The sequence below is a fragment of the Vanessa atalanta genome, chromosome Z (genome assembly GCF_905147765.1).
Source record: "Vanessa atalanta chromosome Z, ilVanAtal1.2, whole genome shotgun sequence".
Classification (NCBI taxonomy): domain Eukaryota; kingdom Metazoa; phylum Arthropoda; class Insecta; order Lepidoptera; family Nymphalidae; genus Vanessa; species Vanessa atalanta.
The window spans coordinates 290,350-317,917 of record NC_061902.1 but is presented as its reverse complement, the minus strand read 5'-3'; the positions used below and the strand labels follow the sequence as shown (position 1 = coordinate 317,917).

General features: G+C 36.6%; 1 protein-coding gene across 4 annotated transcripts in view; it reads right to left on the bottom strand.

The window, feature by feature from the left end:
• Positions 1-27,568, bottom strand: part of LOC125076147 (protein NDRG3) — a 79,853-nt gene that overhangs the window by 30,838 nt on the left and 21,447 nt on the right. For all 4 annotated transcript variants that reach the window (XM_047688131.1, XM_047688129.1, XM_047688130.1 and 1 more), the window contains one exon: positions 4,839-4,956. In XM_047688131.1, coding sequence (XP_047544087.1) covers positions 4,839-4,956 — 118 coding nt within the window. The remainder of the gene's footprint in view (positions 1-4,838; positions 4,957-27,568) is intronic.

Below are 27,568 nucleotides of genomic sequence, written 5' to 3'. Positions count from 1 at the left end.
TATATGCACAAGGTTGGTGGCGCATTAGCGATGTAAGGAATGATTAATATTATTATATGTAGTGCCATTGTCTATGGGTCGTGATGACCACTGACCACTAGGTGGCCCATGCTCTTCCTATATAATAAAAATAATATATAACCGACTGAATAAAAGGAATGATCAGAATTGATTCACGAAGGGCGAACCGATGAACAAACGGTCAAAATATTAAAGTTTGGCCGAGTATAATGACAATAAAATAACAAAAACTATCAATCAGCCAATCTTTAATGGTCGTCTCTTATTTGTGTTTGAAAAGGTTTTCGTAAGCCAAAACAGTTTTTAATAGGCAGCTTTACAGCGAGATATATGTCGAGGTTGAATCATCTCAATTGCAGTCGACGACAAATTATTCTCAAATTCTAGTAACTGGACGTTCATTCCACTTTAGAAGTTTGATTGCTTCGAGATAAGACGTAGGATCCTATAACACTAAGCTGTAAACCTTCACTGGCATACGAACTACATGTGATAAAATAATCAAGCTGTCACGTACATATTATAAAGTAATACTTATTTCTCATGTCGACTGGCGTGTGGAGCTGCATTTTTGGATTAATATAAATTACTTGTCGCAACGCAAGTCTACTTCCCATACGAGTCGCTTCACCGCAACTCGAGTATAAGCGTATCTCGTATATTAACGGATTGATATTTCAAAAAGATGTCGATTCATTAAACGAAGTTCAGTTCATTAAACAATAAATATTTATAATTATTAATAACACAGTACTTTTATTTTCATTAAAATAAAATGTACAAGAAAATCGAATACTACTATTCTAAAACGAACGTTTTAGTGAACTCGTTTTATCCGCACGGTACGTATCAAGAGATATCTGTCGTATTTCTAATTTTAAGTTTATAGTTTAAAAGAGCGTTGCAGGTGACGTATTCGCATCCCACCGACACCAAAGTTTCGTGAACTTTGTCAAACGAAGTAGACAAACCGACAGACAGAGTCGAGAACTTCACACGTGGCGTGCGAGTATTCTGCATAATGAGTATTCTCGTAAACATGCTCTCTTGAAAAGTTCACTAAATTAGTTTGTCAAGCTTCACAACGCCGCCTCGGTAGTCGGTTACTCATCGTTAGTATTTGAGTTGTTATCACGCCTTTCAAACACCTCGGTTGCGGCCAGCGACTCGATCTACAGTGAAATCTTCCTCGAACTGTCAGAACTATAAATGCATATGAAGGTTTTAACAACTTTACGCTCGCGTCAGAGTTCTGCCATTGAATGGCCTTCCTCTTCGCCATTAGTGGAGTCGCTGAATGGAACTGGCTCGGTGTGCGTTCTTCAGCGAGCGATCAGGATGAATAATTGCTCGCATACGCTCATTGTGCTCGTAATTGTCTCAACGAGGCGGGAAAGTTCTGACAAACAGCGAGAACATATGCCTATAGCGGACGCTATCTTTGAGGATTTTTGTGATTTAAGCAGCTCCAATTTCATTACTTCTCGAGTGAAGCAACTTCAACAATTAAATATTTGGTGTGATGAGATTAAATTTTAACAAAAGGCGAATTTCCGAACTCGAGCTAAACTAATTTAGTTGACACTTGATGTAAACGAAATATTTGTTACGTGAATACTGAATATAGTAATGTATAACGATGTTTAAGGTTTACACTATATAATTTTTGTTACAGGATAATAACAAAAGTTATCATTTGCTTCCGACGAGTCTTCTCTCCCTCTCACTACGTCGATCACCTCACTGGAAAACGCTAAGTGATTTAATTTTAGCTTTACGTGAGATTCAATATTCCGCATTAAAGTTGAGCTCAGGCAGATAACAGGATTGCCTTTGACTGTCAGGACAGGGTCCTGCGATAAAACCGGATGAGCTTTATATTTCAGAATATTTTTAATTAACCGTTTCCCTTTTAAAACAGCGAATGATGGACTGGACAGCATGAAAGTTGAATACTGTGAACATAGCTTTCGATTTTATTTCAAATAGATTCTACATCGTCGAGTCAAGTTTTGAGCTTGATACCAAATCAACGTTTTTAATTCGTCAATTTCTTCTATTATATTTAATTTGATTATATTTTTTTACTTGTGAGATCGTAAGTCACGATAATAATATACTCAGACTTTATCGACTTGAGCAATATACGTATTAAAGTGAGTGTGCAAATGCTGCTGCACTCTTTTCATCCTGACTGTTTCTCGATGTCAGAGAGGACGGCGATCGGACATTATCAACACGTAGCGGACTGTCGTCTGTTAAAGGTGACTAAATCATAAAGAGTCCATATATAACAGCAGCTTTAGAACGAGAACTACACCATACACATACAAATAGTAATTGATCTCTGATAGACTAAATATTGGCGAGGAACGTCGTGTTTTGACGTTATACTTCTACAGGTGCGTTATGATACATAGGCTTTACAAAGTAAGGCCTTGAATTTTGAATAGAGGAGTTTTTTTAAGCAAAAGGAATAGATAGCAAGGTGCGCGGCTAGTAGGCTGTATAGTACATGCTATATTTTAAGCAAGTATACATTAGGGAATAATTAGACGATAATAAATTCACGTGACTGGAATGGCTCTGATGAGCTAAGAGTCAACTTGAAAGTCCTATCTCCAGTGTATACGCTCACTATTCTTATCGCCTCTGAGCAATCAACTACAGGACGAGTCCGGGACTATCACGTTGCTGAGAGAGATGCAAGAACTAAACCATCATCAGAAACCTTGCCTCGGCGAGATGCATCGACGTACAGCGCTAGTGCAAGCGTGCGAGTGCGCTAAACGACACGAAATCAAACCAGTGCTTTGTATACAATAACGACTTTTCCTAACATCGTTTTCTTCGTCCTAGAAGATACACTATAAAAACAGATTTAGAATAAATTCTTAATATCAACCGGTTAACTTTTTTTGCATTTATTTTATTCTTTTATTCGAATAAATTCACTCTTAATTCGTTCGAGCAGTTTATTTTCTTAGTTAATCATATCTCCAGTCGTGTTGTCCTCGGATATTTTTGATGTTTTAATTTTCAGGCAAAGTCACAAACTTAATTTAGGACCCGCTGAGAGAGAGAGATTATTTATAAAATTAGATAAATTTATTAATAAAATCGCTGAAAATACAATGATATTTTGGTTTAGTTTTTGCGGGCGAGGTCGTGACGGGTGGCGCTGGCGGGGTATATTATGACTTATTATAAATTGCTAACAAACTGTTCAAACGTTACGACTACAGGTTAAACAGGCCGAGGTGTTGCAGTATCAATGTGAATACAAGGCATTGCATATTTTCGTCGTAGTTTACACAACGAATAAGTACAGATTTAACCCAGTTCACGAGAAGTGGGTCGGGAATCAAGAATAACACTAACGATATAGACTGAGCTCGGGCTAAGTATTAAATTCTACAGCGCTGTTCGATAACACTTCAAGGGGGACTAATTGAACGGAACGATGAAAAGTTTTTGATATAATTCGATATAAATTGACGACACGGAGAAGTTGTGGTTATTGTGAAACTATCTCGCTCCTCGTATTGGAGGGAGTCCTCACCAGCTCATACTGGCCGCGGATAATCGGCTCGGTAAAGTAGTCTAACACATTTAGTTTTAAAACGTTTGGAATAGAATTCAAAAGTCTGAATATTCATATTTTATAAAAGAGTAAGTTTCGTACAAATCCGATCCTTTAGAAACGTCGTCTAATGACAGTCAAAGGTATTACGATACGTCATTAGGAGCTGGCGACTGCGGACGAGGGACACCTCAGTTAATTAGATGTCACGGGAAACTTTCGTCGTTACTGTAACTATGGAGTCGCAATAGAAAGAACGAAAACAGTGTTACTGCTCCAATAAAGAAACAATTCTGAAATACCTACCTCATTAAATATACTTTAACTTTAAAACTTTGTAATTGCATGTTTTTGCCGCAAAGTGAAAAGGATCAAGACGCTGACGTCACAAATCTAGTTATATAATAAAAGTTACGATTTATATTCCACTTTACTATATTATTAAAGACAAAAAATATTTTGTACTGAAGGCAATTTAAATATTACACGTCACGTAGCTCGCACGAGAGAAGGCGACGAGAGAGGCGAGCGTCCCGTGAGCGAAGACGACATTGAAGTTTTTGTTTGTGAATATATGCGAATATTGTTTGTCTGCAACGAGATAAAATGCCTCATGCCAGTCTCTTTACCAGACGTCCAGTCACAGTTTGCAGTCCGAGGGAATTTATTACACGATTTCCTGGTTTCTATAATATTAATATCGCGTGGAAAGTACTAGTGACGTATTCACAGTACCGTTCTTGATCAATTGAATTCAGTGATAATTCAGACACATAAATCAAATCTGGAAAACGTCACGTCACGTGTTTCTGTAATGATCCTAATTGGAATACGCACCGTTAAGGACGAGGACTGCATAGCTGAGATTAAACAATAAGTCTTGAAGAGACTATGTGCGAGAACATAACACGCAGGGGCGGCTTCAGACTCGGAAATTTCCTGAATAGGAAGAATACGTGAGGGAAATTCGCACGCACGGCCACGTGAACGATAATTCGAATAATAGCGTTGTTCGATTTGTTCGGTAGCTTTTACAAATATTCTGTCTTCCGCTGCCTGTCCATGCAGTTCCCGCGTATTATATAAGAATAAAATATATGTCTTATGTGTTATTATATAATGCCCACACTCAAAAATAATGTCGTTGTTGTCCATAAGCATAACTTTTAAAATCGCAAAGCGCGAAGCTGATACATAACATGTAGATGTAATAAAATGAGCAGGTAGTACTCACTCTTCGGGCAGAGTCGGGGCCCCTTCTTCCTGGCCCGGAGCGTTCACGTGGTACACGCAGAAGTTCTCGAGAAGGGCGCGCATGTCCACGTAGTTGAAGAACGGCTGGAAGCTCGTATCTGTCGACATGCAAACAGTTCTCAACTCTCCCCCACAGGATATAAAGCTTAAAACTCCTCCACTTCCGAGGCTCGTTACGAGCCAACTCATTAGGCGTTTTTCTCCTTCTAATTTATTCACTTTGGCATGTTTGTTGTAACCTACGTTTATATAGTTTAAGTTAATGAGTTCCGAACAGCTTTAATTATGAGTTCGCAATGCGGGGTTAGTATGTCAGGCATATTACACAAATCTAAGAAGTCGCGTGGCAAATATTTCGCGACGCGAAAGGCAGGTGGCGGAGCGCATTCATTCCGAACAGTTATTTAGTACAAAGCGCTTGATAGGTCATAATGGCGCCGGACGTAACGCTTCACAATAAGAGTCGAGAGATTTTTTAATTGGACGATTTGTCTGTAATTTTTCATTTAATAAAATTAATTGGAAGTGCAGAAAGATTTGAAAACGACTCGACTTATGAGATAATTTAGAATGTTGTGTATATTACTGAACATCTTAAGGCAAGTGATGCTTTAGTGAGCAAATATTTTATTATCGACGGATGTGTACATAAATTTCCGATCCATAGAAAAACGATTCTAGATAGACGTAAGTCCAACATTTCGCTAGTTCACTCAAAAATTAGAAGCTCTTTTGGACGAATAAAACTCTCGATATTAGAGACTGCAACATGTATTGATAAAGAGGATAAAATGTATAAAATTACATGAGATATATTCTCAAATAATACTTGAACTTATAGAAAACGCGTCTGCACATGAATATGTTTTGCTTTATTTATGAGCACCGGATATAACTGGCGTCTCCCTCCACGCGAACTCACTTATGTATGTAAGACACCTTTGCGCTGAAGCGAAGGAAGCGACCACAACGTGAAATCATTTGTTAGGCCACTTCCACACTTGCGCTTGCAAGTGTGATAATGGCCGATAATGAAACAAGGAATACGACAACGTATGCTTAAAAAACCTATGAGTTAGTAATGATATCCAGCTACATGGCATACAATTATTGTTAATACGTACCACAGAATTGATATTTAAATGTAATCAAATTGAAATATACATTTTCAAGGTAATATCAAGAATCCATTGGCGTAAAAGAAATTCAGGGCTTAATTGATATTGATATCCTTCGGACCGATTTTGGCCGCGGCGGCGGACGACCGAAAAGATTAATTAGCAAAAATAGCAAAATACTCAACGAAGTGACGAGAGCTCATGTAAATGCGACAAGTTTGTGTGGGAGTTGGATGCGAAGGTAACGCTTTCGGTAAATTTACTCTTGGGACCCTCTCATAGTCGAGACGTGTACCGAGATGGAAACAAACAATAAATAATTTACAATTCTTTGTTTAGAACTGAGTTATAAATATATACATATCAGGCATATTACACAAATAGTAGTAATAGTTTTTGGTATCAACGACGTTGCGATTAAAAGTAACATATAAAAATGTTGCGCTAAAGTTTGAATATATATATTTTTTATAATGCCTCAAGAAGTTATTCCCAATAAATGGAAAATATATAAAAGGTGTTTCCGTCGCCTGCACAGGCAGACAGATAACTTGAGAGCGGAACCCAATCGAGAACGTAACACCACGTGACACCACATTTGACAGATATATGGAAAATCCCGATACATTTTTCGGCTCAAGCGTTAAACAAATCAGCTCAGAGTAAATGAGACATGACATCTCGCAAATTGTAAAAATGAAACAAAAATACTTATGGAATAAATTTTATCTCTATATTAGTCATCGTAAGAAATTATTTTAATATTTTATTATGTACTAAATCAGCTTGCTATGTGATTACTTTTGTAAATAATACTTAAACTAAATCGTTTTTTTTATCTTAATCAGTGATCGCGACTAGAAAAATCATTGGGATCAAGTGTTCCGGATTCGTTGTAAATGCGCATAAACTCGCCCCGCGGTCCTTTTCATTCGTCTCCGAAAATCTATAAGAACGGAATAAATGAAAAACCTCATTCAGAACCGTTCAGGCGAGTGTCCTACAGAATGGCCCTTTTCAATGCCGTCTAATAATAGCATTCAGTTCACTTTCGAAGTATTACCGTCACGTACAAATACCGAATGGTTTGCTACTTTGATATTTTGACGAATGCTACTATGCGCCCGTGTGTACACGCGGTGTACAATATTTCGTCAATTTTAAACAATAGTCATATATGTATATAGTTTTAGTTAGAATAGACGGAAGTTATCAAAGCACGTTTGTATATGTCATGCGGATACTTACCATACTTCGTAGGACGAAAGTCGTGAATTGATTTCGATGATTCTTTTAAAGTTGCAAATTTTCATTTGCGCAATTATCTACTACTCTTCAGGAACGCCCGAATGAGAATACTAAGCAGATAATTAATTGAATGGACGGATAAAAGAAATATAAAAACATTTACAACTTATAACAATACTTTTAAATGAACAATACAATTCACGATAATCCTCTTTAGACTCGGACCAGTATCACTCGGTGAAAAAATATATTAGTGCTTTTTCAACGCCCGTTAGCCTAATCCCCGAAACGAATATGCTCTCATTTATTGCAGTGCCGTGCGAACGATTGAACGAGATCGAACTTGTGCGAGGGGCTGTACCCTATTAAAGATGTAATTTCTTAAATAATTTAAGAAAGTTCTTCTTCTTGCACCTTTACGTTAAGAAACGGAAATCACCTCGACATTTCAAGTCTTGGCTATAAGTCGATATGATGTTATGTTGATGATAGGGTTTCATATCATTACATAGTATAAAACAAAGTCGCTTACCTCTGTCGGTCCCTATGGATGCTTAGATCTTTAAAATTACGCAACGGATTTTGATGCGGTTTTTCTAAATAGATAATTTGATTCAAGAGGAACCTTTATATGTATAATACACGCACAATATTGTAGAGAAACACTGATTATTTTGAAGTATATCTTAAACGTGGTCGTAAATAAACACTTTTTTTGCGCTCACATTGCAAACTCTGCCTGAACCCTACGAGGTAGATCAAAATAGTGTACTGCAGTATTGTACACCTTAAAAAGGTCTTCAAAACAGTTTGCGATAGTACATGTCTATCTCTTAGGGATATTCCACAAAACCATTTTTATCCTTTACTTTTAACGAGAAATAATGGCTTATTCTCGAAGGGATTTCAAGCAATACAGCATTAATCCTTATCCAATTAAGTACCTTAAATATATTGTGCATTTAATATAGAAAAATATGGCCTTTTACAGCGTGTAATTTAAATGAATATATATACTCTGCGAGTTTCGCTATCTCGCTAGAGGCTACTTTTTATTGATATACGAACAAACTGGCCACCTGATGGCAAGTGGTCACCATCACCAATAGACAATGGCACTGTAAGAGATATTAAGCATTTCTTTCATTGCAAAACAAAAAGCCCTCTCACCTAGTAAAATGTATTCCGCAACGATGGTAGAGTTTAAATATTGACTTGCTTTATAGTAAAGTTTACTTGAATAAGATACGTTTGGTTTGATTTGATTCGTTTCGTAAGGAGGGTGAGACATTTTATAGTCACTTCTCTTCGCGTCTCGAGCAATAAAACTAATAATGTAAATAAATCAATATTCAAATGGTACAAGACGACAGCGCTCGTTGTTTGCATTATTAAAAGTATGAGACGGGTGCGGCAGAGCACCCTTTTAAAGAGCAAGAGCCCTAGGGCGGTACTTGTGCAGATAATTAATATACATGGTCTCAGTGAAAACTTTCCAAGATATTTATAAAAAGTAGCAACTGGGACGACTCGTACCAGACATCGCGGCTGTCTGCGGGCACTTTTTATTGACATAGTTTAGTTCATATCTTTGCTTGACGAGCTAAGTTTAGGCCGAAGGCAGGCAATTACAGTATTTACATTTTACAGTATAATCAATCTGTATATATAAATATATAGTATATACGGTGAAAATATTGTTTTTAAGTTTTTAATTGAAGTGTACATTGCGGAGCATATTTGCCAATGGGGTACTTTTTTGTAATAGATTTTTTAAATTACATAGTTACATCGTTATATTAATCTGGCATACATGACACATAGTATGTTAATATATGATAATTAAAGATAATATGAGCTTTTCGGCAATTGAGCAAATGGCCTTTTTCAAAAGGCGTCATTAGAGAATGCTTTCGAATCAATATTTCTCATCAAAGGCGGGTTCAGACAGCTGCAGTCAATTTGCATCATACACTCCACTTTGATTGTGGTCTGCTCTGCGCCATGTTCAGCTTCAGTAATTGCGACGCACAGATACGGTCTTTTTCGTTTTTACTTTCGACTTTTTAGATTCAATTACTTAATAAATAATCGTCCGATACGCGGGCTCCGTGCACCCACCACAACGTTTGAGTTAACATTAAAATAAAAGCAGATCAATTCGGCTAATTTGATTTCGTGCGTAAGACGTTGATATCATCGTTGATTATGAACCCTTTTAAATTTCATTTTTATTGTATCAGTTTCACCTTAGAGTAATCGCAGTTAGATTTGGAGACTTAATTACTGTGAAATGATGGAAATAACTTTTTCTGATTTTTTCAATGGATTTAAATGACCACTCTTGGATTTATGTAACATTGTGAAATAATTTCATTGTATTACTAATGATTTTCAATTACTTTGCTTAAACTATTTTGCTTATCTTCTTCGTGTCACATAAAAAATAAACAAGAACTTCATATTCAAGAGTAATACCGAGTAATTTAAGTACTAGAGATTTCGCATAGCCATCTAAAACGGAGACTTTAGATCACATTTGTAATTATAAACGAACTCACGTCTGCACGACCACCGTCTGCTCGCGGCGCGAGGCCCGACTGTTTGTAATTAACAGAGATTACGTCTGCGATAAATCACTTAAATAGTCTTTGTTCCGTGTAGTGGAGGACTACTGAAGTTCTGTGTGGTGTATCAGAGGCTCACGAGTAATACAAACAGAAATGGCAAAACTCTGTAACTATAAGTAATTCCGAATAAAAGAATTCGTTGAAACGTAAAAATAACAAGCGGCTGAACATAAAACACAAGGACACATTACCATGATGTAAAGTTACATACGATCTCTAGTGCTGGATGTGAAGTTGTGCGTGTAATTCTCCAAGACCGCTCTCCTACCGCGTTTAGGTTTCGACTAATAAAAAGCGCTTTGGATGAGGTACATGGGGCGATGTTCGAGATAGATAAATGTGTTCACCGGGGAGAGCGGCTCCCGAAACTTACGTAACATACGTCGTTGGGATTCATAACGAAAATGAAACTTGGGTGGAATGTTGATTTTCTAAATTCATAGTTCAGTTCACGAACCAAAACTTCCAAGGAAACCGCTTTTAATATTTCAGTTTTAAGCGATACGATTTTCAAGAATGTGCGACTGATGTTTAGAATAATGATTTAATTAATATATCAGTTACTCACGTATAGCTGAGTCCGACGCTTGTGTTTTGTTGATATAACTTCCATATCGCACTATACGAGATTTATTTGATGAGTGTGCACGCCCTCTATTTTTCATCTCCTGAATTTTGGCGGCTAGTCATGGCGGCAGGAGACATCATAGATAACAGTACACCAGTGCAGTCTCTTTTATACTCAACCCGATATGATAAAAATTAAAGTTAACCGAAACGCAATTCGGAAGACCGTGGTCTTTCTTTACGTTTTTACGTTAGCAGAAAGTGTAAAACTATTTATTTTCATTTTGATAAAAAAAATCTTACGACTAAATCGTAATAACTTTTTATGACCCAATCCGGAAATCGCAACCGAGACATATTGATCTGTTTAAACACATAAAAACCCATCAGCGGTTTTTTAAATTTTCAGACTGAAAAACCAAATTAAGACAGAGGTTAACCAGAGTTTTACAACACTCGTCAAAATTTCAAAAATATACATACTTATATAGCAGTCCTCTAACTCTTTGTGATGACTAATAGCGACAAAAAATCTACTGCTATAGTGGTAAATGATTTAACTATTACAAGGCAATCATTATCGATGTGTGTGTCCCGTGTCAACAGAATAAATGGCGTGGTGTCGCTACGTGTCACACGGCAGACATCCACGGGAGTCGCAGCGATATTAAGCGGTTTTTTATGTATGAGAAATCTTGTTACTTTCCGGTAGGATTCGTCAACCTCCGTTATATCTAACTGTGTGACAAATTATGAAACGCACTGGCTGCCTAACTTAATACCTAAAATTAACAAAAAGTATTTCTTTCGACTGATAAACAATCCCATAGCAGATGTACAGCTATAACAAACTCAGAGAATAATTTCAATCAAATCGCTCTTATTCATACAGCATGACTTTAATACGGTTGTCGTTAAGTCGACATTACCAAACGGAGATCAGTTAAAGTGTGCGCTTTATATATAATAACACAAATATAAAATGAGGCACTAAAGCGCCACGCTACGGTAAGTGATTTAACGAAATAGTGTCGGCGCCACACACAATATATTATACAATAAAACCTAATTTTATTATCATATAAATTAAACATCAATATTTAAATTCGTTTCGTTTGCATTTCAATAGTACGTAGCAAGTTAAAAACTCATCAGCGTATTGGGCTCCCTGTCGTCCAGCTTAAAAACATTTCCTCGTATTTCCAGCTGTTTGGAGCGACCTAGTCAAAACGGAAGTTATCCTAAGAAGTTCCGCGAAAGTTATCAAACATGAAAAGTTGCCATCAAATGATGTATGGACGCAAAACTACCTTTAGCAACTGATTATTTGTACGAAAATCTACAGTCGTTTCTAATAAATATAATAATCAACGAAATTTCAAATGACTTGTGAAAAACTGAAAGTTTTCGTACTCCAGCTACATATTAGCTTACATTTAGATTTGACACAGTAAACTGGTCGCAGCGACGCCGACACCGAGCACGCCGGTATGCGGGCCTGATTTAAAGTAAAAATAATAAAAACTTCGTTCAGATCAACGAACCTCAATGTTCGCGTAGACAGAACGTTCCGTTAAAAGGATACACGTAAGTAAATGTTTATTTTACATTTCCTTTTTGCACGAATTTGATCAATATGTTACGGCATTGCACGGCATTGCATACGGTTAAATAAACTATAGTAAGCTTTATTCATAGTAGAATTGATAAAAATACTCCCAGGGCAATGGTGCGTTGCCGTTGTTCGTATTTCTTAAAGTGTTTGTGCGGTGGTGACCACTTATATTGCCTAAGTCATATAATAAAAAAAATAATAAATTTGTAGAAAATATAATATAAGAAATATTTTTAAATATCAGTCTATAAATAGTACAGAGCCAAAAATCATTCTTAAAATCAGAACAATTTTTTTACAAAAACAACAAAACCGACGGCGCCAGAATTTTTAATTATTTGTAAATTTTTAACGTAATTAGAGGACAACACTACAAGCGCGATGTTCACTCGGAGGCAAAATGGACGATTCTCTCATAAATTAATAATTTTAAAGTTATTTTAAAATCACAAAGTAAAAATTATTATCTTTTTCACTAAAATATTAATGTTACAATTTAGCAAGAAGGTCTCAAGTATTAATTAACAAAATATAAGGGGTTTTTTAAATGTCACAGAAGCAATCGCAACACAATCGTAACGCCAACATAATATAACTGCGGTTATGTTAATTTGGTGATCAAACAATAGTAGCTCCCTCGCTTATATCAACACTAGCGACCCGCCCCGACTTCGCACGAGTACAGTGCAGATACTAAATATACTACAGAATGTCTTACAACGTTCACAGTTTATCAGTCATTAGACAATACAAACCGCTATGTCCATGCGTTTTAAATCTGCAATATCTTCGGAAATTTTCATGTAAATTATATGCCATATTGACCTATATTAAATACACAATATATTTAAGGTACTTTATTGGATAAGGAATGCTGTATTGCTTAAAATCGCTTCAAAAATAAGCCATTATTTCTAGTAAAAAGTAAAGGATAAAAAATGGTTATTGTGGGTAATCCCTAATAGATAGGCATACACCTTTCTTTAGAAACCTCTAAAATAATCAGTGTTTCTCTACAGTATTGTGCATGTATTATACATATAAAGATTCATCTTGAATCAATTTATCTATTTAAAAAAAACGCATCAAAATCCGTTGTGTAATTTTAAAGATCTAAGCATACACAGGGACCGAGAGCGGTAAGCGACTTTGTTTTATACTATACAGTGACGACGATGTATGACATGATTTTTATAACATTACAAATACACACAATAATAACTTAACGAAATATATATAGAACAAATAAACTAAAGAATTACTTTCGTACAAACTATGACCGCGTGGAATGGCGGCAAGAATGCTAGCGAATTTTCCTTGTAGAATCGCAATTCGGATTCTTTGGGCGAAAAATGAACCAGCCCTACTGTCACCAGTGGAGGCAATAAGACGGAGCGTTAAATCTTTTAGAAAATTGTTTATATAGCAAAATGTATTAGCATCGAATAATCGAGTGTCGATCGGGAGAAGAGTGTGTAGGATCACTACTACACATCGCCCTAGTAGTTACGGCAGCGCCGACCCGGGCGGGACGTGATGTTCGTCGTAATGCGTCACTAAAATTAAATTATGTGATTGATTCAATCAACTAATTGAACAGAATAGTTGAATTTTTCTTAACTCATTTTCTAGGAGTAATTATAACGTTCCCGAATTATAGAATAAATAATTTAAAATTTATGCTAGCGGTTCTATCCTTAATTTTGAATGTTACTCAACTTATTAAGTTAGACGTTAGACGAGATACTGGAAAAGCATTGGTTAATTTGCCATTTGTAAAAGTTTTAACAACAAACAGTAGACCAAAAAGAAATATAATATCCTGAAGTGTTTCCACGTTTCCGACATAGAAAATTTGTGTTTAATTTATGTATAAAATCAGCCATTCAAAATACGAACTCAAGATGTTATGTTCTGTGATTTAATAAATCCTACCCGAAGCCGGTGTAGTATCGGATAATGTTGAGACGGCGTTACACATACAGTTATTATTATACATTGATAGAGACCCTTGATAGAGTAATTTAACATAAGCCTATTCGGTGAACAATAGCCGATGCTTTCTGTGCTCGCGATCATGATGGAGTGACGTATTTTACGCATGTTGCTGTCATCACCATATAGATTGAGTTTATAAATAAATACATATTGGACAACATCACATTACTTTGATTACTTACATTACTCTGATCCCAATGTAAGTAGCTAAAGCACCTGTGTTAAGGAAAATCAGAAGTAACGACGGTAACACAAACATCCAGACCCAAGATGACATAGAAAACTGATGAACTTTTTCTACATCGACTCGGCCGGAAATCGAACCCGGGACTTCGGAGTGGGGTACCCATGAAAACCCGTGTACACACCACTCGTCACGAAGATCGTCAAGTTGCAAAAAATATTAAAATGTGACTCGAAATGGCTTTCGACGTCAATAAACGTCATTCGCACCAAAAATGATGTAACGTTTTTTGATAAATATTCAAACAATATTCTAAAAGTTTCCGTATAAGGGGGCACGTGACTTGCTATCTGAAGTCATCGTTATTACTTTTTAATATAAACATATTGTATTTCACTGGTCTGGTTTCTGCGACTATAAGTATGTAGGTATATGAGCGTGACCAGGCGTCAATCTTACAAAAATACTGGCTTTATCAGCGAAATCGTACAAGGAAATCAGGTCGTCGGAATATTAGGATTCGAATGCATCGTATCTGAAAGTGTCGCCGGCACTGAGGACATATAAGTGTGAGCTACTTCTTACAATGTCAATATACCTCAGCCTCTTTTCATTCAGTGGTCAAAGGCGGTGCTTATGTTTGAAGAGTGACTCAGACAATCAGGATCAGCACAAAATATTGATCATAGAATGAGCGGTGAGTCAATACTCCCACCTGGACAGCTCTGCACAGAGCACCATCACCGGTGGAATGCTATCTCACGTAACCGAACAGTACAAATCTGACGAACGACTATGATTTTCAACTAGTTTCAACCTCGCGACCTCGCGTTGTATGCGAAATTAAATATGTCTATAATTTACAAAATAAACGGTATTATAATTAATCTTTGAAAATATAAAGTTTTAATAGGAATTCTGTATTAATTTGATTGCATCTTTCTGCATAAACCGAGGGGAAATAAACCAAGTGTTAGTTTCAATGTTGTAAGTATAATTTTAATAAAGCATTGCAGTGCAAGTCCCGCTCTCGCAAATTAACGAAAATAGAAGCTCAGTAACATCAGTGCATAGAAGGTCGTATCGTAGGTATCTAATTACTTATAATACGCTCGCTCGATGCGGACGCGGAACATAAAAGGCTGATTGTGAAATAAAACTTTTACTACACTTTAATGATTTTAAAGTGCAAACGACAATTTTAATTAATTGCGTTTGTTATTTCGAGCCAATAGCATCGTTGTGTTGTTTTAAGCAAGGTTTCATTAAAGTCGATCATTATTAATTCCGGATATAATCATTACACCAATATTTAAATATTGACGAGCTGTGGTCTCATTTTATTTGTTTAGTCCATGTGTAATTTATACAATTCAATTATTACTCTTGGAACCCTTTAAGTAACGCGATATGAGGTTTCATACACGTTAGCCTTAGATATAGTATTATATAATACACAAATCATTTTTTGTTAAAATATAATGAAGATTTTTATCAGTTTCACGGTAATTCGGTCACGGACTCGAAGAAGATGCAATATAATATCCATATCACAAAAGCTCAATATTAATACGATATTACCTTTTATAAGCCGAAAACGAGACCTCGCTTCTTCGGACACATTATTACGCACTCTACAAGGCAGATGGCAGACATGCTCGCGGTATAACCTATTAGACGGCCTGACACAATGGTGAAAGTACATACAGATCGTGATCTCGATGTATCGGGATCTAAGTCAAAATCAAAAAGCTTTATTCAATACAGTAGTTTGCCTCGGCCTGGAGACGATCGTTCTATTACCAAGGTGTGTTAGCGTCTAAGAAGCCATTAGTATTATATTGACCTTTAACTCACACGTGTTCCTGACGATTTTAATGAATTTAGCATGTGAATAATTTTGGACGTTTTCGGGATCCTGCTTTAAAAGCGTATATATTGCCCAACAAAAGAATTATTAACCCTGTATAGTCGGGTAAGATTCCTTACTAGCTTATACTTGTTCCTAGTACTGATATAGTATGTGCGTCACAATTTCTACGATAGTCTTTTATATTTTTTCAAACATACATAAACATTGTCAAGATTGGGAAGCGAACTGTCGCTGCAACATAAATATCGGAATGCCACATAACATTATGCTGTGGAAATAACTAAAAACGAAGTCGAAACGAGTCGTATCCTCATAAAGCAAAAATATAATCTGCTTAACTACGAATACTGCATATCTCAGTCTACTTGCCAACCCATGACCGTGAGGGCCCACTGCAGCTTAGAATCTATAATAATTTCGAAATTATTTTTTCCATTTAGTAGTGCATCAGTTGACAATTGGGGTAATAAAGTTACAAATTATTCAAGTTTCGTGCGCGAAATCGCTTGTTACAACCCTGAGGATCATTGTAACATAAATGTTTGTCCCTCATAATTTCCATTGAACGAAGATACAAAGAGGAATGTAATTAAATAAAAGGCATTTGAAAGCTAAGATATATTCTCACTGCGTTGCATCGTGTCTGCGTGCGACATGAAAATAAGACAGCTCAAATAAATCTACGTAGAGGCTTAGGAGACCGAGCCCGCCCAATAAAACAACCGTTACCGTGCCTAACGAAGTGCAAAGAATTGCAAGGCGCTTTATGTCGCTTTAAATCTGCTAGAAATACAAGTTAACATGAAACCAGACGGTGGGGGAGGCTCTTACGACAATTCATGTTATTTTTAACTTATGTTTATTACGGAAAACGTCGATTATTAATGATATTTAAAGTTCAAATATTTTAATTCGTAACAAACCACGTGAGTTATGGCCAGTCGTAATCAAAAAACAATATATTTGAAAAAAAAAATATAATTGGAGAATATTTATCAATATTCAAAGAAAAATAACCTTCGAATGCTGTAGACTAAAATTACACAAAGAAAACACTAGCTAGGAATTGGTCTTCTAGCCCGCAGGAGTATTGGTTTTAATAAAAAACTAAGTAAACCTAAACCACTAGAAAATTGGCAGAAAAATATAAAATTCGAAATTGAAGAAAAGCAATGACCCGATAGAGAGATCAATGTCCTATCCTTCTATAAAATTGTAGTTATAGACTTTTAACTTCGAAACTTGTTTTATTTATGGGGGGATGTTCTACCCCGGATTCGCTAGTAATAATGCTTACCCTTTGCCACTTGTAAAACTTCATTTAATGCTAATTATAGATCTATTCCCTCACGACGGCGCATCCCTCCATGTTAAATTATCGTCGTTGTAGTAAAATAGCTTTTGTGAGTGAACTATACAACAATAAGTCAGTTCCAGTTCGTATTCAATAGTTGGTTGCTTTAATTAAATAATTAATTACTACAATAAGGTTAGTACTTAGTAGTTGATTACCTCAGCATACCCCATAGAAAAATGTAAATTGAATAATATAACAATTAAATATCAACCGTTTGAGTAGTATTTGCATGAATGAGGAAAAAACAATTGAACAATTGTAACTTTATTCTGTTATGTTAGAATGATAATAACTGTCTACCTTTCGATTATTCTTGAGCACTCGTAAAATTGTTAGCAGTATTCAATTAACTGACTAATTGGTCTAGCGGCTAACTTGTAAGGCACTACTGTTTTTGGCAACAAATTAGTGGCACAGTTACAGCATAGGGGGTTGGAAAGTGCACAGTTTACCCTAATGCTTGAAAGTGATCCCCGTTATTTTAATTGACCAGGATTATCATTATCAGCTCGAAGCACCAAAAGATTTATATTGTGTTGACCAAATAAAATAAAGCGACGAGAACAAATGTAAACAAATAGTTTAATAGGAACTAGACAAAAGACCTTAATTAAAGACAATCATTTGATTTTTTGCCTGCGACTTGAACACCTGAGACAGTTCAGCTTGTCGACGTGAAATAGGTTAAGGGTCCGGGTTTTCATTAAAAAATTAATTATCTTCATTAACTGCTTCCTTGCATATCGTTAGATTCTAATGTGTTTTATACAGTACGGCAGCGAGGGAAGTGTATTATAAAATGTCCCGCCGAGCACTGCTTCAACCACTAGTTCTAGGTTTATACATTTCGTTCTCCTACTACTAGCCGTAGCGTTTATTTTTGTTTAAGTTTCAAATTTGATATTTGCATGAATAATTTCAACTTGTTCATAATTATAAAACGTGCTGGTCCACAAATATGGTTGTGTATTCGTCCCGTTGGGAATAAATTGTGCGATAATAATTATAAAATCATTCCGTTAGCCTACTGCGTTGTGATTATTTTATTATTTATTTTTAACAGCAAGGCTCGCAACTGAGCTGATGGTAAGTGGTCACGACTGTGGCGTTGTTGACATTGGAACTAATAGAAAATTTAACACTCCATGCATCGCCAAGGCCTGCCAACGTCTGGAATTAAGAAGTTGTTTCTTGTGCCTGTAATTACACCGACCGTCCAAAAGTAAAAGCAATACCAAGTAGTGATGTTTATCAGTAGAATGATTGATAGGTAGTATTGCCATGCCATTGCCATTATCATGATGGGTTTGCATAAAGCTCTCAAAATAAAATTCTTAATATCATCTAGATTGTCGAATATTTATCGATAGAATAGTCGTAACAGTATCATCTATACCGCAGACCATACTTGTTTGGAAAAGAGCATTTCTTTCAAGACAAAGCCGAGATTCTGGACCTAAAACCAATGCATGCAAAACGTCGCCGCAACCGTCGCCTCAGAACCAGATCCAAGTTTTCGAGGCGAGAAACAGCATTAAACCCGGTACACAATCAGATCTAGGTGCAAGCTTTTTCCGAGTGTTCGAGGCATCGACACGCTTTAGAAATCCCAACATTGGAGACGACAGATTCGTTGTTCGTTTCACTCTCTAGTTGTTCAATAACCTATCATAGAGGCCAGAAAGGGTGGAGATCTTGAAGCGGGAGCAGCTGGCATCCGAGGCTGTCGATTCCTTCCCCCAAACTACGCGCGACATGATTGCCAAACGTACGGTTTATCCCAGATCCCTTCAGTTGTTGTAGTGTTTTTATGTTGTATGAGTAGGAGGCTCACCTGATGGAAAGTGACTACCACCGCCCATGGACATCTGCAACACCTTGGGGGGCTTGCCGGTGCTAGTTTAACGGTGGTAAATTGAGCCCCTCTCCGGGGATTCTCATATCTACCAACCACGCAATCTAGTCCTTGCCAAACAAAGTAGTTCTTACCTACATACGTTACCATTTTACCTTCTACTGGTTTATAAAAATTGAAGTACTATCATTAGACTCTGTCTCGTACACGGAAATACAAACGATTACAGTTAGGTTGCTTCAATACTAAAATAAATATACTCCACATAATTAAAGTTGCCTTAGCTCATTCCCTGTTTTTATTCGTGTTTACTCATATTTATTTCTATGAGCTAGCAGAACGGTTAGAATGTGTTTCAAAGATACCGCGGCTTATAATAATCTGTGGAAACGGTTTTGTGTTTACATTTTAGCAGACTGCTATACCAACTTTTTAAATTTTTTTAATTACTTTTTGAATTATTACTGACCAAAGTTTTGATATTATCATTTTTCTTAAATATTTGAAAATAGTCTTTGAAAGTATATTCAAAACAAACGTCGTTAAAATCATGGTATGTATCGAATGACATACATAAAAATTCTGCGGAATTGATGAGCTCATTTAATGTCGGCTATTTTATATTTAAATGTTTAATTTTACAGTTACATTTACAGTCGTCTACATTCCGCGACTAGTAAATTATGGGTATGTACTCTGTGTCTAAGCATTTCTACGTCAGTTATGTAACAGCTAAAGTATCAATATTATATTTATAATGCTTTTCTTTCAGCTCTAATGTATGCGTGTTTGTGTTCAACTCTCGTAGTAGTCAGGCTTATTCAGATTTTGTTCAGCATTTGTTCGAGTGTACAGTTATTTAAAGTAGTTAGTAGTATAGATAAAAGGGTTGCCGCGAACTATTAGACTCCGTAATAGGGATGCCAAGTCGGAATCGTTTCTGGGACGACCGCAATAAAATGGAGCGTTGATATATCAAACGATTCCTTTACTTTCTGCTTTTAGTGGATAAAACACGAAGAGAATGAAGCTGGCTCTTTCACCGGTGGGCGAGATTAAAGCTAATGGCAATTAACAAACTCACTTTTATTTATAATATTACCTATTCACATACAACTTCCTATTAATCGAATGAGTTAAGTTAAAATTATATTCTAATACCTTTTTTAAATATACACAATGATAATAAAAGATCAGCTTAAGCAGACAGGACACAGGCGCAGCAGACACAACAGCTACTACTCGAGTGTTTCTTCTAAAACTTACAACATAAAAATGTGTAGCCAATCCCAGTTCAGAGTCAGTCAACAAAAAATATTAATTTCTGTAAGATTCGTAAAATAGACATTAAAATCTTTTTTTCTGAAATATTCGTAAGATAGTCAGTACAGCAAAGGGTCCTGGCAAGACGTCGCTGTTCGTGTAACAGAGATGGCCCGGTGACGTCACGTGATTGGACCGACGCGACGGCTGCCGGCCTGGAGATGCGTACTATCATTTTCTAATTCTCTCTCGTTATAAACCTATTATTTCGTTATAGTTACGTACGTACTGCAGTACGGCAAGAACTACATAAACTAAATAACCCATTTCAGGAAACCATAAAGTTGAAGTTCCTTATCTTTTTGGAACGTTTTTTTCATGTCATTTTGATTATCCTTTATTTGGAATGATTTGATTTAATTTGGTTCAAGTCTGCGCATATACGAATAATAAAACAATAAGTAGGACGAGTCTGACATTGTTTATAACAAAATTTAATATTCAGGGAACGAGAGCTTATGTACCGCGGTTTAACCGTTACAGTTTTACCGGGGTTTAAGTTAAGATGCCAGAGTTTACATAAAATTTTACATTCTCAGGAAAAACAGAGAACGTCAGAGGTTGCGGCTCGTAACGTGTAAGCGGATAATTGTTGGATAAGGGCACACTTGTTTGAAACACGCGATGAGGTTACTCGTAGCAAACCGGGCAAGTTATTGAGAGGAAATGTTTGATATTTAAAACTATCTTCGAGTTGGGCAAAATGTAGACTGATATAATAAAATTAAAATCGGCATCTCGCAAGCTAGTTCGTCCGTCGACTTCATTAAAACTCACAAAGCGCTGAGATTATCAATCTTTGAATAGTTTAAACAATCGGCAGCCAGGAAATTGCTCTCCACTGGAAAACGGATTTGAGCTTTTGTTTACTTCCATATTTTGATTGCGATCTATGCTTTAGTCCGAGTTAATGTCCTGTGTGCCGTTCCTTTGACTGCGCGCGACAGGATACATGTATACAAGATACGTGGCGGTCCGGCTTTTATATTATTTTATCTTAAATTTACGTCACCATAGGCGTTGATGAGAAACGAAATAGTGTGGCATTTAGTTTCTATAGGAGTTTGTGCGTCGATCACTTGTAAGCTACTTAACGGATCGGTATGAGACTGACAATTGCCGTTGAACCTTCCTCCTTTTTTATTAAACGCCCACTAATATTGCGGTATAAACATTTTCATAGATCTCGATGCATGTCCTTTCGGTGATACTTACTGGGGTCTTGTTGACCTTCTTGTGTTATAATTAGGACGATATATTAATTAGATGTTGGTTTTTCAATTTTATTATAGAAGAGTACATAGGTACCGGATGTATCTATACAAAGGACTGATAGATTGTAATACAATATTTTTATCTTGTCATAAATTTCTGAAGTTTATATGCATGCCATGTGATGTTTCCTATCAAGTACGATGATAGGGTTTCATGTTGTTAGTGCAACAAAATAGCGGCACAGGTTACTACAATACACAGTTATATTTATTGAATATAATGTTTAACGTGACACGTACAAAGGCATCGTAAATAGCATGTTATCGCCGCGTCGATAACGTCCACAACAAATACCCTTTTAATATTTGACGCACATACGTAGACGACGTGTGTCCGGCGCTGCGAGGCTGGAGCCGGCCTTTGTGTAGGGGCTGACAGCTGATATTCTGAAGCAATGGCGCGTTCTCGATTGCGGGTCGAATGTCGTGATACGTTTCCTAGCGACCGAAGATCTTTTCATAAGATATCGTTTGAGTTGTGGTATGAAATAAGGGTACTGAGCACTCCGAATTTAATAAAGGACAAGTACCCACATTTTACAATTTTAAACTCACACGCTGCCAAACTGTGTTCAATTCTTTGAAAATGTATATTATTATATTATGCTCGCCCGTGTAAAATTGTTGATCGTAAGCTCGAAACATTTTTGTTCTAAAGATGTATTGTTTCAATACTTGTAATAATTACGAGGCACATACAAAAAGTTGTCAAACTCGCCTGTGTGCTGAGACGTGCTATAACGTAAATGACTAAACCACACTAATCGAGAAGTATCAACGCCAGTTAATTGTATAACTTCCACAACCGCCTGTGCTGCGGAGGCTGCGGGGTCGTCTTCGCAGATTAGTTCCGGACTGAAGTTGAATCTAATGTTATTTCTAACACGTAACGGCACTGTCGATATGTTAATACCGTCATTATTTCACAATATAACACATTATTTTATATTTACACCGAGCAAGGAAAACTCTACTCGCTTATTGTCCTTGACATTGAATGCTAATTTATTACTGGCTTTAAACAATAGATAACGCGTTATTTACATGTGCTGTACAACGTCATCATTATCTTACTTCCTGTCGACTCCGACTTAGCGAATGATCAACAACGAACGAAATATATTCCATCACATACAATTAATGTTCCCTTATCTGTCTCGTGCGTATCCTGGATGAATGGTGCTCCCATTCATCCGATTTAGTTGTAACTTTGTAGAATTATTGTGGACACGAGTCAGTGTTGTACAAAAAACGAAAGAGACATTGCAGCGGGGCCGGCAATTTGAGTCCATTTGACGTTACCTTTGTCGAAGTGTAACCTGACTAGTGTTCCGTACATATTTGATAAACACGACATTAAATTATACTTCGATGTATTTTTATAAAAAAATTGACAATTAATAAAACCCGTTTTTTTATCTGGCCATTGGGATCGACGTTTGTTTGCATCGGTCGAGAACATATCGAAATCAATGTCTCCCAATTTTCGAATGAAATGTATTTACGCATTACTGATTACTCGCCGCTTAGCTGGGCTCGTAATCCGTCCTGCTCATAGACCAGTGTTTTAAATTAAAAAGATATTTTAACTATCGATGTGCAAATTATCAGCAATTCGGGGCAATCATTATCCTGTCTGTCTATGTATAGATATCAATTGTTATGGCGACCGGTTGAATAGTTTATAAGTTAAAACGCTTAGTGAATGTTTAAAAAAATCTACATGAAAATTTCATATGTACCAACCTCCAAGATAACGAAACCAAACGTCTTCGGTCTGTTAATCTCAGATATACCATAACACCCATTCTATACAGAGAGATCAATCAAGACGTCGTTTTAATTTCGATCCCGTCATGTCTAATGAAATCAAAACAAAAGTGTCGCTCAATTCTCGTCGCCGTAACTAACATTTTCGTGTCGTGGTCATATACGTATGTAGCTACGTCTGACAGGCCTCGGCCGTTACTGCAGCGAAGTCAATTATCAGTTATTGACAAGCGATAACTGCCTACGAGTAACTCGATTTACCCGAGCCCATTATCTCATTGCATATACATACATACTTTTTAATCCCTCTATAGAATGTATTTTTGGAAAGGAGGTAATGAAGCTTACTAAATAACAGAACTGAAATTACAGCCTGTAGTTTTTAATGGGGAATATCTTTCCTCTCGTTAACCAGAAATCTGTGGGGGTGATTCCGCGAAAAGGGAAGGATGTGTGTAACAGGAAGTCGGGGAAAAGCGCGCTATTTGATCTGAATAATAACAACGCGGTGCTCGAGTTGGCCGTTGGTGCGAGAGATGATACCGCCCCGATATAATTTTGTTTATATTACACATCATATGCAAATTCTGTAAGGTTCGTTATTTATAAAAATATAATTTGTAAAAGCTTTGAATTAACTATTAACATATATCAAAATATAATCTCTCAATAATCATTGAATGGTTATCTTACAGGATTATGATACGTTCCTTTGGGTGGGTGGGTACTCTTCAGACCTTCTTATTCTATTTGACCGTATTCAACGCAGAGAGGCTCGAATTATCGACGGAGACTTTGGTTTTGCGCGGAGATGTTGGATCACAATCACATCTTCTACAGCAATTATAACATGGGGAATCGTCCGAGGAGCTGTTTGGAATAATCCCGGCTGCTAAATTGTGTCAAAATTCGATTAGATTCGTTTGATCCGCACATCTTAGATGTCCAGAAACCATAATAGCGCGATTTTCAAGGCATTTTCTACCTCGCACAAAAAATGTTAGAAACCAGCTTTCGCGGGCTATTTTGCCAACCAGTACGTTTTGCGACCTTCAAGAAAAGAAGAGTTTACACATATTTTAAAGGCCGGCATCGCACCCGCAAGCCCCCAGAGATGTCCATGTTGGAGATGTCCATGTGCGGTGGTAGTAACCTATACGTAAAAAAACACTTACGTAGTTAGGTATAGCAAAATCCAATTGTAATGTCTTGATATTAATTAACAGTTCCGAAACGATTCGTTGCTTCACGTATTGTTTCACGTGCGCCATCTGCCTTTTTGTTTATGAGTCTTATATATAATCTGGCACTAGTATCAAATTCAGTTACATTTATTTTTTCGCTTATTTCTTTTTCTTATAGCTATTTCTAGGCTCTTTTTCTATGAGTGTCTCATTCATGAACCAAACCGTACGATGTCTATTTATAAGATGTCCCACGCGTCTTTGTGTCGAATGCACTCGGCGCAATCTTTCTTCCTACTCACAATTTTATCATACGCGCAGAGAAAAGAGTTGAAGTAAAGCGCTTATTACGTGCGTCTAGACTACCAAAGAGGTTTTATCTGTTCCAGTAAATTCTTACCGACAGGGAAACCCTCCGGTCTGTTTTCAGATAAGAATCTTTTCTTAGTTCAATAAAGATCTCGCAGATCTCAAATTTCGCTCAGAAATGTATATAAAATCGTGAATAAACTCAACGTCGACAGTCATTTAGTTTATTAAATTGAAGTTCCACTTTTTATATAAAACGTTCAATTAAGAACATATGCAACGACTGAGCAAATGGCGGCTAAACTGTAGCTAATTGACACTGACTAATGATCGTTCGAGCCCTGGTCCTTCGTCGGGTTAAACTAATAGTTCAGTGCACATCTTCGAACTAAATCTATCACGCTACGAGAGTGGGTAGCCAAGATTACTGCGAGTCGCGACCAATTCCATTATCAAGTTGACTTTTAAAATAAACCTTTTTACAAGATAAAAAGGAATGCGAGAGAAATTATTCTATTTCCACAATATACATACACATTAGTTGCAGCCAACACTAATATTAGGTTTGTGAATCATTATTTTAAGCCGATATGCGGCAAAACGATGTATTGATTGCAGAACATTATATAACGAAACCGTTGACAGTTATTATTCTTTCATTTGTGGTCAAACAAATCCGGTTTCCATTTTGATTCATTAACAATTTCGAAACTAATAACATTTAATAATAATTAATGAACAAATTAATAATAATTAATACATTATTCTATACGAGGTCGAGTAGTTTCAGAGATAATAGTTGTAATACATGGAATACACTATTCAATCACAACTTATGCTTCATATTAACATATGACGAAGGAGCGTCTGTCGTGTGCCACCAAAGTAATACACAGCTGTGTAGTTTTAGTCGTTTATATACAATTTAAGACATAAGTATCGCGGTTATATCGGCAGGGGTATATAAGTGTACTCAGTGCCACCGCTCAACCCGTCTGTTAAACAGAAAATCAGCACCCAATGTACAGGCTACCTGACAAAACGTACCCGAGATAAGCGCGGTGAACGTAGAAATATTAATTGTACTTATTCCCAAATCCAAAATTGTTCCAACTCCCATTTAAAAGTGCCAGAAATGGCTCCGATTCTGCGAAGAACAATTTTTTTAAATACTTATGATAAACAATTCGAAATAAAGAACCGTATTATAACGTTACCGTCACGTGCCCCGCGCCCTTGAGTATCTACTTAATATTGACTCCGAACTAATATCACACGACGCGTAATGTGCTAATGAACAACTCGTCAACTTTTAATTATAAGCGGCTTATGTTTATGAGTTTACTTTAAAAACATTTCAAACATCAATTTTGATTATTATTGAACTAATTTGAAAATTAAAGGAAAATCTTAAATAAATACCGACTTTTACATACATTACATTACATTAACAGCCTGTAAATTTCCCACTGCTGGGCTAAGGCCTCCTCTCCCTTTGAGGGGAAGTTTTGAGCATATTCTACCGCGCTGCTCCAATGCGGGTTGGTGGAATACACATGTGGCAGAATTTCGTTGAAATTAGACACATGCAGGTTTCCTCACGACGTTTTCCTTCACCGCCGAGCTCGAGATGAATTCATCTCGTGCTTGAAACACTGAATTTACATGTGTTTATAATTATAAACACGTGAAAATTCAGTGGTGCTTCCCTGGGTTTGAACCCGAAATCATCGGTTAAGATGCACGCGTTCTAACCACTGGGCCATCTCGGGATATACCGTCTAATTACAAGAATAAGAAAATAATGTTGTATGTCATTAAAGAAAGGGATTTTTGTCAGGTGGGACCCGATTCTTGACCTTTCTCGATTGGGCGTCACCGATAACGTGCCCCGCGCAGAAATCATCAGTTTCTAATGAGTCGCACGGATTTATTAGGCGACGAAGGGGTTGTCAATTACGTAAAAAAAAAAACAATATAATTATGAAAAATATATTGCAAAAATAAACCAAAGGTTACCCCATTTTTTGTATTATTTAATAATATTATGTCATGTCAAAAAAAAGAACTACATATTTAAAGGCTCCAATGCATCTCGATTCATGGCACTCTAAGGATATTTACGCCTTGAGAAACAAAGTGTAAAGTTGCCGTCACGGTATACGAGTTCGTCTAACCCCTGAGGAGCGTCCGTATATGTTTCACATTAATAATAATAAAAATGCCTTAATATCTGAACTTTGTACTTATCGAATGATAGTACTCCGTGTAGTTCATTGTAGTCGATACTACCTTCACTTGGTGGTTAACTTGGTTTAGTAGCTAACGTATAGTGGCAGTGATTACGTTTCGTCTTCGGTTCTGGAGTATTTTCAGTCGTGTTTGATTGATGTCCCATCGGAATA